Source organism: Mastomys coucha, unplaced genomic scaffold (assembly GCF_008632895.1).
Source record: "Mastomys coucha isolate ucsf_1 unplaced genomic scaffold, UCSF_Mcou_1 pScaffold12, whole genome shotgun sequence".
In the NCBI taxonomy this organism is placed as follows: Eukaryota; Metazoa; Chordata; class Mammalia; order Rodentia; family Muridae; genus Mastomys; species Mastomys coucha.
This window is the reverse complement of record NW_022196894.1, coordinates 30829884-30844691: the sequence shown is the minus strand read 5'-3', so window position 1 is coordinate 30844691 and position 14808 is coordinate 30829884. Positions and strand designations below refer to the sequence as shown.

The window sequence follows — 14808 nt, the reverse complement described above, 5'->3', positions numbered from 1 at the left end:
AAAAAAAAAAAAAAAAGAGAAGCAGATTCAAGCTGGACATGGTGGTAACCTGCCAGAAATCCCAGTCTTGGGAGGTTAAAGCAGGAACATGTATAAGTTCAAGACCAACCTGGGCTACATAAAAAGAGACCCTGTCTCAAAACAGCAACAGAAGAACAAGATTCAAATAAGTAAGTGTAGACTACTGCTTGTTTTGATATATGAAACACCAGCCCCTAGGTTATGCAGAAACAACTTGAGCATTGCTATTTTTGGCACGGACAATCGCAGGCTCTCTTCATCTCTCCCCCTTACTGTCCCCAAAAACTTGTTAGCACAGCTGCTTAATGTGGGAACACTGTGCTATCTGCTGGCCATGAGAAGATACTGTAAGACTTTTGCTTTGGGAGCTGTGGGTATGCTGTAGCCCAGACTGGTTTCAAAGTCACTATTCAGCCAAGGATGACCTGAGACTCCTGCTGGTCCTGCCTCTGCCCCGCCAGTGCTGGGATGAGAGGCATGCAGCCCACCTCTGTGCTGGACCTGAACATCTCTGTTCACTCCATATCTCCTTATACAAGCTAGCACCCCCTAATCCAAATATCCCAAGTCCTAATTACCACATACATACATCAAAATCTGAAAGCTCTCAGCCTGAAACACTGCTGACCAAGTTTCTGATGGAAGCCTGTGACTGAGTATGTGACCCTCCAGCACTCACACTCCACTCCTTAGAAGTGTATGCATTTTTGCAGAACTTAATGAACCTTTTAATATTAAGACAATCTGGTTGCTAATTGAGGAAAACATTACATACCTCATTTTATCATGCTATTTCATGTTCTATGAATCAGATGATTAAAAAAAAAGACACTTAAAACTAAGCTATGAAAAAGTTATTTTCAGTAACACCACTGCTCAAAAACTGGATGTGTTCCTGATATTTCAAAGTATCATTCATCTGCTGGGATTAGTCCTGGAAGCTGTATAGGAAAATAGCTGGTGAAGGGCTGGAGAGATGGCTTGGTGGTTGAGAACACATATTGCTCTTCCAGGGACCCTGAGTTGTCTTCCTAGCACCCATGTTGGGTGGCTCACAATTGGCTGTATCTGGCCAGTGGTATTAATACATTTAGTCTGACACTCCTCCTAGAAAATGATTGTTTCAATTCCCAACCTCCATTACTACTCCATACTTACTTCTTTCTGTTTGTTTGAGACAGTCTTGCTATATGCACAGACACAGACACACAGACACAGACACACACATAACCCTACCTACCTCCTATGCTAGCCCCAACCTTCTCAAGCCTATCCCTCCTGTTTCAATTCCCTAAGGGGTGGTGTCACATGTGTTAAGCTCCAACCGTTAAACTTTATCAGACTTAAGTTACATAAAATGTTTAAAATCAAACCTGCTTTTAAACACTTTCAGATCCTTTCAGTTAAGAACAAATGATTCCCGGGCAGTAGTGAATTGCCTCTTTAGATGTCAGCACTTGGGAGGCAGAGGTAGACAGATCTCTGGGTTTGAGGCCAGCCTGATCTACACAGCAAACTCCAGGACAGCCAGGACTACACAGAGTAAACCTGTTTCAAACAAACAAACAAAAACGAAAAAGAAACAAGAAAGGAAGGAAGGGGGAGGAAGGGGGAGAGGGAGAGAGGAGAGGGAGGAGAGGATGAAGGGGAAGGGATTGTTACAAAGCACTCTGAAAACCCACGGAGAAGTAAAAAAAAAATTCCCCAGGAGAAATACATCACACAGAGAAAAAACGCAGCAGCTCTGGAACACAGTAACAGGAGTGTGTTTTTCCCTTTTAGGTTTTTCTTCAAGTGTCCAGTGTGTATGAGCACCCTCTCTTTCCACGCCCCTCCCTCTTGTCAGTCCCCTTTGTCCCACTGGCCAGTGTTGCATCTACTTTCACATCACAGTCACATGCATCTATTTTATGTATCTATACACAATCTGGGAGCTACAAACAAGAGAATATATATGGTATCTGTCTACAAAGAGTATCTCATCAGAGTACAGGACGCTATGGTAACAGGCTGGGGTGACAGGACCTGCTGACTGAGTAGATGTGAAATGAGAAAGGGACAGAGTGAGAGAGAAAAGCAAAGGCAACAGATAGATTCCAACTGCAATAACTAGGCAAAAAACAGATGCCACACCCAAACAACGGGGTCACAGAGGAATTCACACTTTACTCAGTGGCCTGAAGGACCTGCAAGGTGCACAGAGGAAGTATCTGGTAAGGCAGCATGACTGAGACATAGAGACAGACTCAGCAGTCCATACATGGACTATGTGCATACAGCACATCTGAAGGCTTGGTTGTAAACAAGACTACCCAAGATACATACATGACAAGAGACAGACAGGGGTGAGAGAGAACACTAAGGAAAAGTTCAAGGACAAGCCGAACAGAGAAGCAAGAGTGGAAGAGTACAGAAGATGGAGTCCACACATATTTCAAGGTGACTGTGAAGTGGTGCCCAGTGCTACCAGAGACTGAAAACCAAGGGAGTGGCTGAATGGACTGACAAGGGCAGAGCCAGGCAGTAGTAGTGAAGAAAGTACAGAGCTTCCAACACTCAGACCTGAGCCAAGGAACATTTCAGTTTGAGTTAATCAGGCTGTTTTTAAAAAATACTTTCTAGCCGGGCGGTGGTGGCGCACGCCTTTAACCCCAGCACTTGGGAGGCAGAGGCAGGCGGATTTCTGAGTTCGAGGCCAGCCTGGTCTACAGAGTGAGTTCCAGGACAGCCAAGGCTACACAGAGAAACCCTGTCTCAAAAAAACCAAAAAAAAAAAAAAAAAATCTAAAAAAAAAATTATTTATTTTATGTGCACATATTATTTTGCCTGCACGTACGTCTGTATGAGGGTGCAAGATTCTGAAATTACAGACAGCTATACATCCTCTGGAAGAACAGCCAATGCCCTTAAGTACTGAGCCACTTCTCCAGCCCCCTTAAATGCTGTTTTAATGAGGAAATCTTTATGAAGAAAGTTTAAAAAGTAACAGGCTTATTTTGGTTTTTGATAAAGCATTGGAGAATTTACAATCCATAATTTTAAGAATGAATAAAGTCAAGGTATGCCATGCATGCTTTTGAATCATAGGGATGAACTCTTTAAGTTCTAGTTAATAGCCTGTGTATTTAACTCTATTCCTTTTTTGTTCAGGAGCTGTCTGTATTGGTAGAATGTGTGTGAAACTTAGGAGTTAAAGGCAAAACTCTGTGAAAGATGTATAATCATAAATAATGATCAGATGCTTGAAATAAATATTATAGTATGCATAGTTATATGTATTTAACTATTGTTTGGGCTGGAGATATAGCTCAGTGATAAAGAACTTACCTAGCAAGCTCAAAGCCATTGGCTTGTCCCAGCAGCAAAACTAATCATTTTTATTACTGTAGTATTCTCCAATAGATATTCTGCTAGAACTATAGGGGGTCTGAGGATTATCCTATTCACAAGCTAGCAAATTAGCAGGCTACAATTCATAGGGAGTGGCAGACAACTCCTGTGTGGGAAAGGACAGACTGACTTCAGCTCTCAGGGTAATAGCAGCACACTGATTTTCAGCCCAATCCCACCGGGCCACAAAGACAGCAAGTGACACCTACACCTAGGACAGAGTGTGTTAAAGGGCAGAACTTAGAGGCCTGGCTAGAACACACACGTCTTATCAAAAGCAGTAAGCTGTACTACTGACTCTGCCAAAAAAGACTCTGTTTCATCATGAGACTTAATTTCATCATAGTAAAAAAATATAAGCAATGGCACACATGATGGGTCTTCCGAGGAATGTTTGGTGAGCTGAGGTACTGGCTGCCCTTTGTTCCACAGTTGTTTTCAAGGCTGTTTAACAGCAGCCTAGAGACAGAGGCCCATTCCAAGACTTCTGCCAGTCCTTCCTCTGAAAAGCCCAATTCCGTGCCTTTAGCTAGTGGTGGTCAGCTGGTTGAGAGCCAAAAATAAAAGGTTTGAAGTGTTTAAAGTTTGGAAAGGCAGTCCCTACCACATACAGCCAGCCTGCCTTTTATAACTTCCTTTGGTTTGTTCCTTTCCATCCATTTCGATAAACAGTGCAGTTGCAGATTTGTAAGCCTCCCTTTGTACAAACCTTTAACCCCAGCACTTGGGAGACAGATGCAGGTGGATCTCTGAGTTTGAGGCCAGCATAGTCTACAGAGGGAGTTCCAGGACAGCCAAGGGCTACACTGAGAAATTCTGCCTCAAAAAACAAAAACAAACAACAATAACACAGCAAAAAAAGCTGACACAGAGAATAGAAAAATAAAAAGAAAAATTCATGTATGAACTGTCAGCATTCACAGTGAAAAAGGAGGGACCATGAATTAAGAAATCTATCCTCTCTACATATGGTAAGTAAAATCCACATGTGAATTGAATATAAATGACTCTAAAGGGGAAGATAATTTAGGGCTAATGGAATAAATTCAACAAGCTTTTTCTTAGGGTCGTCAAGGGACAGTGTGCAAACACGGAAGAGGTTCGCTCTTTCCTTCCCTGATTTTTTTCAATGACACTGAAAATGAAGGCCAGGACCTTTCAATTTCCACTCTGCTGGGTGTGCACATAATTGGGAATTGACTAACAAAGAGGCTCACACACTGAACAGGCTCAAAAACAATTGTTATGAGTTAGAATCATAGCAAAACATGAGACAAACCATGTATTAAACTAGTTATTACTACCAATAAGTATCCATTCATTTACAGCCTATCTTCTTTTAATACCTCTATGCAAATAACTAGTCATAAAAGTTTTTCCAATTACTAGCTATGGGATCTGGCCAACTCATTTCAACTTCCATTTTCTTCCACTGTTTACAGAGACAGTGCCTTTAAGACCTTCCTCTGAGAACTGTGGGCTTAAATATGTCCACGTCCCTTCATTCTGAAGCTAGCTGAAAACACTCGGGCATACTGAGTTGGGCACATCTACAGCCCAATGCATAATCTCACTGTCCCAGATTCATTTATCCTCTACATTTTCAGAATTTTAAACGTGAGTGACAACTGGGGTCAACTGTCCTTCTTTCCCTCACTACTCCCCTCATCCACTCCTCCTTTTACCCTTACTGTTTGGTGTCCTGGTCCCTGTGGCTCATTTCCTAGCACCTAACTGCTGTTTAGTCACTAACAATCAGATCAAATTTGTTTGATTACATGAAACAATGATTTGATATTAGGTGATCATGCAGACTCCATTAATTACTAAGAAAGGACTCCATTAATTACTAACAATGGTTGACATTCTCTGGCATGTACCCAATGATCCAGACAGCTGGTGGCCATGCCCTGTGTAGGACAGGGTCTGACGCCCAGAGGAAAGAGACGTGAGGCCACTTCCATGCTTAGGTTAGAAAGACTATGCCTTATTGAGAGCATAAGCCTGGCTAGAGCTCTGGCCCTCAATTCCTACCTCTGATGAAGTAAGCAGCCCAGCTATAGTACATTTTGTAGAAAGGACCACAGGGCCAGGAACTAGCAAGGTCTCTCTCTGAGCATCAGTCACCAGGACCTGAGAACTTTGTCCAACAAGGCAAAAAGAACTGAACACCAGGAGTCCCAAGAGAGAGCTAAAAAGCAGACCCTTCCTATTTAAATTCAAGCCTCTGGGTGACCAGAGGAAAACAAGACACAGGACACAACCGGCTCCGCCAAAATACTCAACCCACACACATTGTGAAATAATAAATGGTGCTGTTTTAGATGGGTATGGTGGTAACATGTCCTTAATCAACTTGGAAGGCTAAGGCAGGAAGGTCTGGGGTTCAGGGACCCAGCCTGGGACAAGGAGACCTGATCCTCCTGCTACCTCCCTCAGAGGTACAAAGGTATGGTTTAGTAAACTCCTCACAGCACTGGTGAAGCAGAGAAAGGGGATCCCAGGGTTTAGTGAAAGACCTTAAAGTAGAGACGGCTGCAGAGAAAGCAGGTTAAAGCATTTGCCACATAAGCATGGCAACTAAGTTCCATCTCTGCAACCCACAAGTGGAAGCAGAGAACTGACTGCCACAGCTGCCTTCTGACCAGAGTGACATGGACACCCTAGTACACATCCACACTCACACAGACATCATACACACACAGAGTGATTATAAATTATCAAATACTAAAAATAAAAACAAGATGGGGAACAACTAAGGAAGATGCTGACATTGACCACTGGTATCCACACATACTCACACATGGACACATGCACCCAACACACACATGGACACATGCACCCAACACATGCACCCACAGTTTTTTCTTTGTCATTAAAAGTGCTCTAAGGGACCAATGAGATGGCTCAGTGGATACAGGCACTTGCTGCCAAGCTTAGTGAACTGAGTTCAACCCTTCGAATCTACATAGTGAAAGGAGACAACTGACACCTGGCTCAAGCCTCCACATGCCCATGTGGCGCACATACCAACACACTCAGACAAATAAATAAAATAATTTTATTTTATTTAAAGCTAAAATATTGTTGGCTTACATGCTTACAAGGTTCTAGGTTTGTCTCCCTATATTGCTAAAAGTAAGTAAGTAAAATCCTAAAATATATTGAATATAAATAAGTACTTACTAAACAAAAAAATAATACAGCTTTATCTGGCACTGTGGCTTCACTCCTTTGATCTTAGCTCTCAGGAGGCAGAAGCAAACAGATCTTTGAGTTCCAGTCTAGCTTGGTCACAGAACTAGTTCCAGGATAGCCAGGACCACACACAGAAACCCTGTCTCCAAACCCCCCCAAAAAACAAAACAGGTCGAGCAGTGGTGGTGCACGCCTTTGACCCCAGCACTTGGGAGGCAGAGGCAGGCAGACTTCTGAGTTCAAGGCCAGCCTGGTCTACAGAGTGAGTTCCAGGACAGCCAGGGCTACACAGAGAACCCCTGTCTCAAAAGACAAAAAACATGGGGCTGGTGAGATGGCTCAGCGGGTAAGAGCACCGACTGCTCTTCAGAAGGTCATGAGTTCAAATCCCAGCAACCACATGGTGGCTCACAACCACCCATAATGAGTTCTGATGCCTTCTTCTGGTGTGTCTGAAGACAGCTACAGTGTACTTACATATAATAAATAAATAAATAAATAAATAAATAAAACAAAACAAAAAAACAAACACACACACACAAAAAAAAAAAAAAACAGAAAGAAACAGGGTTGGAGAGCCAGGTGTGGTACTGCATTCTTTTAATTCCAGCACTGAAAAGGTAGAAGAAGCAGGCAGATCTCTGTGAGTTTGAGACCAGCTTGTTCTGCATAATAAATTAAGGCCATTCAGGGTTACATAGTGAGACCCTGTCTCACTCAAATAAAGGGGCCAGGGGCCAAGGGGCAGGGGCTGGAGATGGGAAAGTGGTTAAAACTGTTTGTTATATAACATGAGTACTGGTGTTCAAATCCCTGCACTCACTTAATAAGCCAATTCCACAAATATTGTACCTCCAGCTCTGAGGAACCCAATGCCTTATCTGGGCTCCATGTGCTCACAGGCATGCATACAGCACACACATAAGAACAGGCTTACAAAGACATGCACACATACAGTTTAAGAAAAGAAAAAACAAAACAAAACAAAAAAAAACAAACCAAAGGCAGGTAAGAGTGCTGGGAGTTTGAGGCCAGCCTGGTCTACAGAATGAGTTTCAGGGGTACACAAAGAAACTATCTCAAAGAAAACAAAACAAAAAGAGAAATCAGTAAAAATACTTTCTCCAGGGAGGGAAACTAGGTGGTTAGGACAAGCATTTAAGGCAAATATATCACATATATAATCCTTCTACCTGTATTTTTTTAAAAAAGAAATTTATAAAATGTTTTAAATATGATATTAATATTAGGATCAGGAGGATTAGGAGTTCAATGTCATCCTCAGCTACAGAGCAAACTCAGGGCAAGCCCAGCTGCTTGAGAGCCAGTCTCAAATCAATCTCTCTCTCTCTCTCTCTCTCTCTCTCTCTCTCTCTCTCTCTCTCACACACACACACACACACACACACACACAGTGTACCCAACAATGTACATTTTCAGAACTGAGAAAGTATCCAATTATAGTAGAGACTAAAGCTACTGGTGAGATTTATAATATTCAGATAGGCAGTTAAAGACCTGGCTCTAGAGTTCCTGAAAGATTTCCTGACTCAGACTCCATTAGCTGAGGTCAGAAAGGAGAAAGAGATAAAGAGTCCACAACTCAAGTAAGACCAGCCTTGACAAGGGGAAAAGCCAACCAAAGCAACTAAAGAGAAAAGCCAAGCCAATCACCTGAGGCAGAAACAGGGCACTGAGGGAAACACAAAGTTCTTTCAAGAAGTCAAGAAAGTGGGGTGACAGTGCAGCTGTGGCTCAGGGGTAAAAGGGTTGGCTTTCTAAAAGAACTCAAGAAAGAATTCTAAAAACATGTGTACTTACTCAGGTGCAAGAAAGACGTAAAATGAGATGCAGTGAGTGTAAATTGTTTTCCAAAGCACTGGATATGGTCACCTTTTGTAACTATTATTATTTTGTTTTAAAACATCTTTAGACTCTAAACCTGGGGGAGAAGCCAAGAAAAGGAGACCACGAGTTTTGAGCACCTAGTATTTGCTCTGATTCTATTTAATTTTTCACTTTTTTTCAGAGTGGTTTTCAGAACTGCCACTATAAGAAGACTGACCTCTGGCTATCTTGAACTTTTCCTTACTTCCTTGAATGATATCAAAATATCCCCACAAAAAGAATTTTCTTATGGTTCATCTTAACACATAAAGGGAGAGGGGCTGGAGAGATGGCTCAGTGGTTAAGAATAGCTGTTCTTCCAGAGGACAGGGGTTTGGTTCCCAGGACCCATATGGCAGCTCACAACTGTCCATGAGTCCAGGTCCAGAGAATCTGATCCCTTCTTCTAACTTCAACAGCCAATGTACACATGTTACACATGGGCAAACATGCATACATACATACATACATACATACATGCAGGCAAATATTCATACACATAAAAAAATAAAATGAAAAAAATCACAAGGGGGAAAAGATTACACTGACTTTACTTCAATCCCCATTTGCCAATTACAAAGTTACCTACTCTTCTCAGGTTTTCTGTAGGTTCATGCCTGCATATTTCACATACACATATATTTGCATACTAGGGTTTGGGGGAGCGATACAGGGCTCTCTATGTAGTCCTGGCTGTGCTGGAACTCACTATGCAGATATAAGGCTGGCCTCCGCAGGGCGGTGGTGGCACACGCCTTTAACCCCAGCACTTGGGAGGCAGAGGCAGGTGGATTTCTGAGTTGGAGGCCAGCCTGGTCTATAGAGTGAGTTCCAGGACAGCCAGGGCTACACAGAGAAACCCTGTCTCGAAAAACAAAACAAAACAAAACAAAAAGGCTGGCCTCAAACTCACAGAGATCCTCCTGCCTGTCTCCCATGTGCCAGGATTAAAAGAGCGTGGCACCACACCCAGCCCATATTTGCATATTGTAATACATGCACACTTCATATATATGAATAGTACTCATGATAAATATGCATCTTTCACAAAGTCTTGGTTCTAACCCCTTCCAAGTGTCACAAGTGCAGTCAAAGAGCTTAAAACAACCAAAAACCAAACCAAACCAAACAAACACCAACTAGAAGTAAACACACAGGCAGTTACCCAAAATTTCAGTATTCATCAGATCCAACATCGTAGGATACCCTAATTCCATTCATTCTTAGAATTATGGGTAGTAATCTCTCCCTACACTTCAAGGATTTATGTGTGTGTATGTGTGTATATATATATATATATATATATATATCACACCAAAATGAAACTTTTGATATTTCTCCAAATTTTTCATTTATATTAATAAAAACTAACAAACGTGGAATTTCTCAAGAGTTTTCTTGTTTTTTCTTTTTTTTTTTTAAAGATTTATTTATTATTATACATAAGTACACTGTAGCTGACTTCAGACACACCAGAAGAGGGCATCAGACCTCGTTACGGGTAGTTGTGAGCCACCATGTGGTTGCTGGGATTTGAACTCAGGACTTTCGGAAGAGCAGTCAGTGCTCTTACCCGCTGAGCCATCTCACCAGTCCCCAAGAGTTTTCAAGTAGCCTGATCAGGCTCTACTACTTGTCTGTCTCTGTACCCTAAGTTAGTCCTTCCCCTTCTCTAAGTCACAAGCACCCAAAGGGTAAGGTCTTGTCTGACTCTTGTTACTCTACTCATTCCACAAGTTTTGAGACCAGCATTTGCCTCTAAAAGTGCTGAGTTCTAGTTTCTGCTCTAACAGCCATTCAGGCTTGCTTAGTGTAAACAACAGAGGTAAAAACCAGAAGTGAGTGCAGAAATAAATCAGAGGAAGCATAAACCCTTGGACAATCGAGAAAACTCTGGGGGTACATTTCTGATTTCCTCAAGGGCCTCAACAAATACCTGTTGAATGAATTTCAGAAGAAGGTCAATCCTGTTCACGAAAGCAGGGTTCTATCTCCAAGTCAGACTATCAGCCGCTTTGGAACTGGCCATCCACCTGGGATATGCAGACCCCAACACACTCCGAGCCACCCCAGAACATCACTTTGGAGGGCCATCCATACCTGTACTGCCAGCCTTTCGTGCTGCCACCGCGGCTGCTGTTGCTGCTGCTGATGGCACCCCCACAGCTGCTGTTGCCGCTGTTCTTGTTCGGGGTCACTGCTGTGGCCAAGCCCTCCAGCTTCCCTTCACTCTCGGAGACTTTCATCACCGACGCCGGCTCACCTCCCTGCATCTTAACTCCAAAGTTCATCTGCCCTTCTCGGGCGGGAGAGGCCAAGTGCAGAGCTATTTAGTAGGTGCTTTACCCCTTTCTCTCTCTCTCTCTCTCTCTCTCTCTCTCTCTCTCGTTTTTAACTCTCAGTGGGATCTCAGACCTCGGCTAGAGTGGAAACCAACAGTGGTCCAGAAAAAGAGGACACGCATTTCCACTCTGGTTAAAAGTTTTAAAGAGCACGGGTACCCTTCAGAAAGATGCCTCTCCCGAGCAAGAACAAGGAGGACAAATCACCCCGCCAGAGGGCTCGGTGCCACACTCCGAGGAGCAGCCGGGCGGCGCGGGGCGAGGTCGCGGATCCTCCGCTTGGGAACGTGGGGCAAGGACGGGGGACCACAGCCCGGGAGCCCCGGAGCCCACGGCCTGACCTCAGGACTCGGGGTCGGGCCAGCCGCGCTGCCTCTTCTCCTCTTCCGGATCCTCAGGAGAAAGGGCCGGTCGGGATTAGCTCGGCGGTTCCCGCCGCAGCCCCGACCTGAGCCGGAGGGGTCGCGCGCAGCCCGCGGAGGGTCGGGCAGACGCCGCTGGGCAGGACGCGGGCTCCGAGGCCGCTGAGCTCGGGCCGGAGGCGAGAGGTTCACCGTGGCCTCCTCTGAGAGCTCTAGCCCTGGAGCCCCACGGACTTCGCCGGAGCCGACTGCTCCCGGGAGCTTCCTTAGCCCTAGACGTAAAAGTCAGGGCCCCGGCCGCCGCCCCACCCACAGCCGGTCACCCACCCTCCTGCTAGCTCTCCCCGCCTTCCTTTCCGGTGTCGTGTGAGCTCACTTCCGCTAGAACTGAAGCGCCGGCGCCATCTTTGATAGGGGCAGTCGAGCCCGAAAGGAGGCGGTAACAGGAGCCTCAAGGGAGTGAAGGAGCTGAAAGACGGAGCTGTGGGGACAAGCCATCAGAAAGAAGGGAGAAACAAAGGGAATGGAGTGGCCTTGCTAAACAGGTCCTATACTCTCTTGTAGAGCCCCATTTCTTGCCTTTTAAGGGAACCTTAAAAAATAAATAAGAATTTACAAAACAAAGGGGAAAAAAAAACACCTGATCAGTCATTTTGGAACAACAAAAAATAAAAGGACAGATATTGGACTAAGGTAAATCAGTTTTGTTTTTGGTTTTAGTTATTTTCGAAACAGGGTTTCTCTGTGTAGCCCTGGCTGTCCTGGAACCACCTGCCTTTGCCTCCCAAGTGCTGAGATTAAAGGCGTGTGCCACCATCGCGTGGCGGTAAATCAGTCTTAAAGAAAAGCAGATTGTCTTGGAAATTAGAGCTCTTGGTGATGCAGGAGAAACTTATAGTAGATTGATATATAAAGGATTTACAAATAATAATTGTTACTAGTAATAAACTTACTTAGGAAATATTAAGTTACACAAAGTAGAATTTAGCTAAACAGAAAAAAAAAAAGACAAATTTTTCCAATAGGACTGGAAGAAAAGTAGCTTATTGCCAGGCTTGCTACAAACTGTAAAAAAGAAAACTTTTGGGGGCTGGAGAGATAGATGGCTCAGTAGTTGAGAGCACTGACTGCTCTTCCAGAGGTCCTGAGTTCAAATCCCACCAACCACATGGTGGCTCACAAGCATCTGTAATGAGATCTGACCCCCTCTTCTGGTGTGTCTGAGAACAGCTACCATGTACTTACATATAATAAATAAATAAGGGCTGGCGAGATGGCTCAGCGGGTAAAAGCACTGACTGTTATTCCAAAGGTCCTGAGTTCAAATCCCAGAAACCACATGTTGGCTCACAACCATCCGTAATGAGATCTGACACCCCGAAGGGCAGGGAGTCTGGGGCACGCAGGGCCACAGAGATGGGAGCCTGCGATGGCTCTTCAGTGTCAAGGCGATGATAGTGGACCTGCACCGGTTTGGTAGTGGAGTCAACCTGATTCTTAACAAAGGTAGTTAGACGATTAAAGGCCCAAGGGTGTTCTGTTCTGGTGTGTCTGAAGACAGCTACAGTGTACTTACATATAATAATAAAGTAAATCTTTAATAAATAAATAAATCTTAAAAAAAGAAAGAAAGAAAACTTTTACCATAATGGAAGTTTAGGGTCTCTAAAGAAGTGTCTCTTATTGTTTATCCCCTGAGCTTGACCTCCAGTTAGGCTCCACTCCCACAACAAAAGGAGACAACCTTGACTTACAACCAGCCATTATGCCCATCAAAGAGCATTCCGAGGACACAACACAGGAGGCAACACAGGGTCACAACCATCTACAAGGCCTGTCCTGCCATTAACTCTCTGTCTAGTCACAGGGAAAATTTACCTCTGCCAGGTGGGCAAGACGAACCTGGGTAACAACTATTTGAAAGAACCACACTGATGTACTTAAGAAGTAATCCTGTCTTAGGGTTCACTAGATTCACAGAACGTATGGAATGTCTCTATTTACTTAAGGCATTTATTGTAATGACTTACAGTCTGTAGTCCAGCTAACCCAACAGTGGGCAGCTGTGGATGGGAAGTCCAAGAATCTAGTAGTTGCTCAGTCCCACGAGGCTAGTGTAAGCTGGTCTTCTGTAGAAGTAGGTTCCAACAGATGTGCTGGCAAGTAAGTGCAAGCAGTCGAAGAAGAATGAATCTTCCTTCTTCAAGGTCCTTATGTAGGTCTCCAGCAGAAGGTGTGGCTTAGATTAAATGTGTGTACCACCACACCTGGACCTAAAACTTGCTTTGTCCCAGGCTGACTTTGAACTCAGACTCTGTCTTTGAACTTTGACTTTTCCTCTGTCTCCTAGAATTAAAGGTGTATACCGTGCCTGGACCTAAGATTTTCATGGCCACTATGCATCAAGATTTCCATATCAAGATCCAGGTCAGAAATCTGTCTTCCAGCCTCAAGATCTGGATAACGGGTGTGCTCTCCATTTCTGGATTGTAGTTCATTCCAGATGTAATCAAGTAGACAACCAGGAGGAGCCATGACAATCCTGATGATGACTTTACTGTGTAACAGTCCCATGGGCCCAGAGTTGTAGTCTCCTGTTTCCTCTTAAATTGTTCAAGGAGTAACCTGAGAAGGATTTAAGGATGATGGCCTATGTGGAATACATAAGCCTAAAGAGTATATCAGTTAGTAGAGGAGACTTCTATTCAAGAATGTCTCCTCTTTAGCAGGATTATTATTAAAGAACACTGATCTTGGTCTCATACAGTATCAAGTGGACTTTGTGGAGTTCTCTGCCTGCCTAGTCCTGGGTCTGGTGTTTATTGTGAGTGAATGAGTGAGTGAGTGAGTGAGTGAGTGAGTGAGTGATGTCACTGGGTTCTGGTTATCAGGTGCAGCCTTTGGTGTAGTGGGGTTCTTGTCTAAAAGGCATGTTTTACTATGTTCATCACACTGGACAACATGGAAGTAACCCCACAACTGAAAATAAAAATAAATAAATGAATAAATAAATAAAAGGATTTGGGGGATGAAACAGACAATCAGTGAGAGGCAGTGGAGAATCTGACTTAGAAAAGGAAAACGTGTATAGAGGCATGTCTCACAGATAACATTTAACATGAGAGGATGAGAGACAAGGATGCTAAGGGAAGAACATCTGTACTTACTCCGTGAAGTGGGCGCCTGAAGCCTAAGCAGGATGTGAAGAAAGGCAGAGAAATGTGGGATTTACTGTAAATTCAATGCTGTTAGAAACAAGAAAAAGGAAGGGCAGCCAGCTGGGGAGAAGAGGGAACACATCACCTTTCTGATGGAGAGACAGCCTCCCAGCTGGAGAGAGGTGAGAGCCCCACAGCTGGAAAGAGGTGAGAACCCCACACCTGGAAAGAGGTGAGAGCCTCACACCTGGAGAGAGCCCCACAGCTGGAGAGAGGTGGGAACTTCATAGTTGGGGGAAGGTGAGTGTCAGCCTCAACAACAGGGGAGGGGTGGGTGGCAGCCTCACAGCTGTGGGGAGGTGAGAGACAGACTCACAGCCATGGGGAGGTGAGGGACAGACTCACAGCTGTGGGGAGGTGAGGGACAGACTCACAGCTGTGGGGAGGTG

At 44.2% G+C, this 14808-nt stretch overlaps 1 protein-coding gene across 3 annotated transcripts in view; it reads right to left on the bottom strand.

Moving 5' to 3' along the window:
• Osbpl11 (oxysterol binding protein like 11) overlaps nt 1-14808 on the bottom strand; it is a 72484-nt gene that overhangs the window by 51196 nt on the left and 6480 nt on the right. Inside the window, exon 1 of one of the 3 annotated variants that reach the window (XM_031363703.1) lies at nt 10598-11541. The exons of 1 other annotated variant lie outside the window; for it this stretch is intronic. In XM_031363703.1, the coding sequence (XP_031219563.1) occupies nt 10598-10788 (191 nt within the window). In that variant the 5' untranslated portion in view covers nt 10789-11541. Of the gene's footprint in view, nt 1-10597; nt 11542-14808 lie in introns of those variants that run through there. One more of the 3 variants, XM_031363704.1, reaches the window with a different exon arrangement.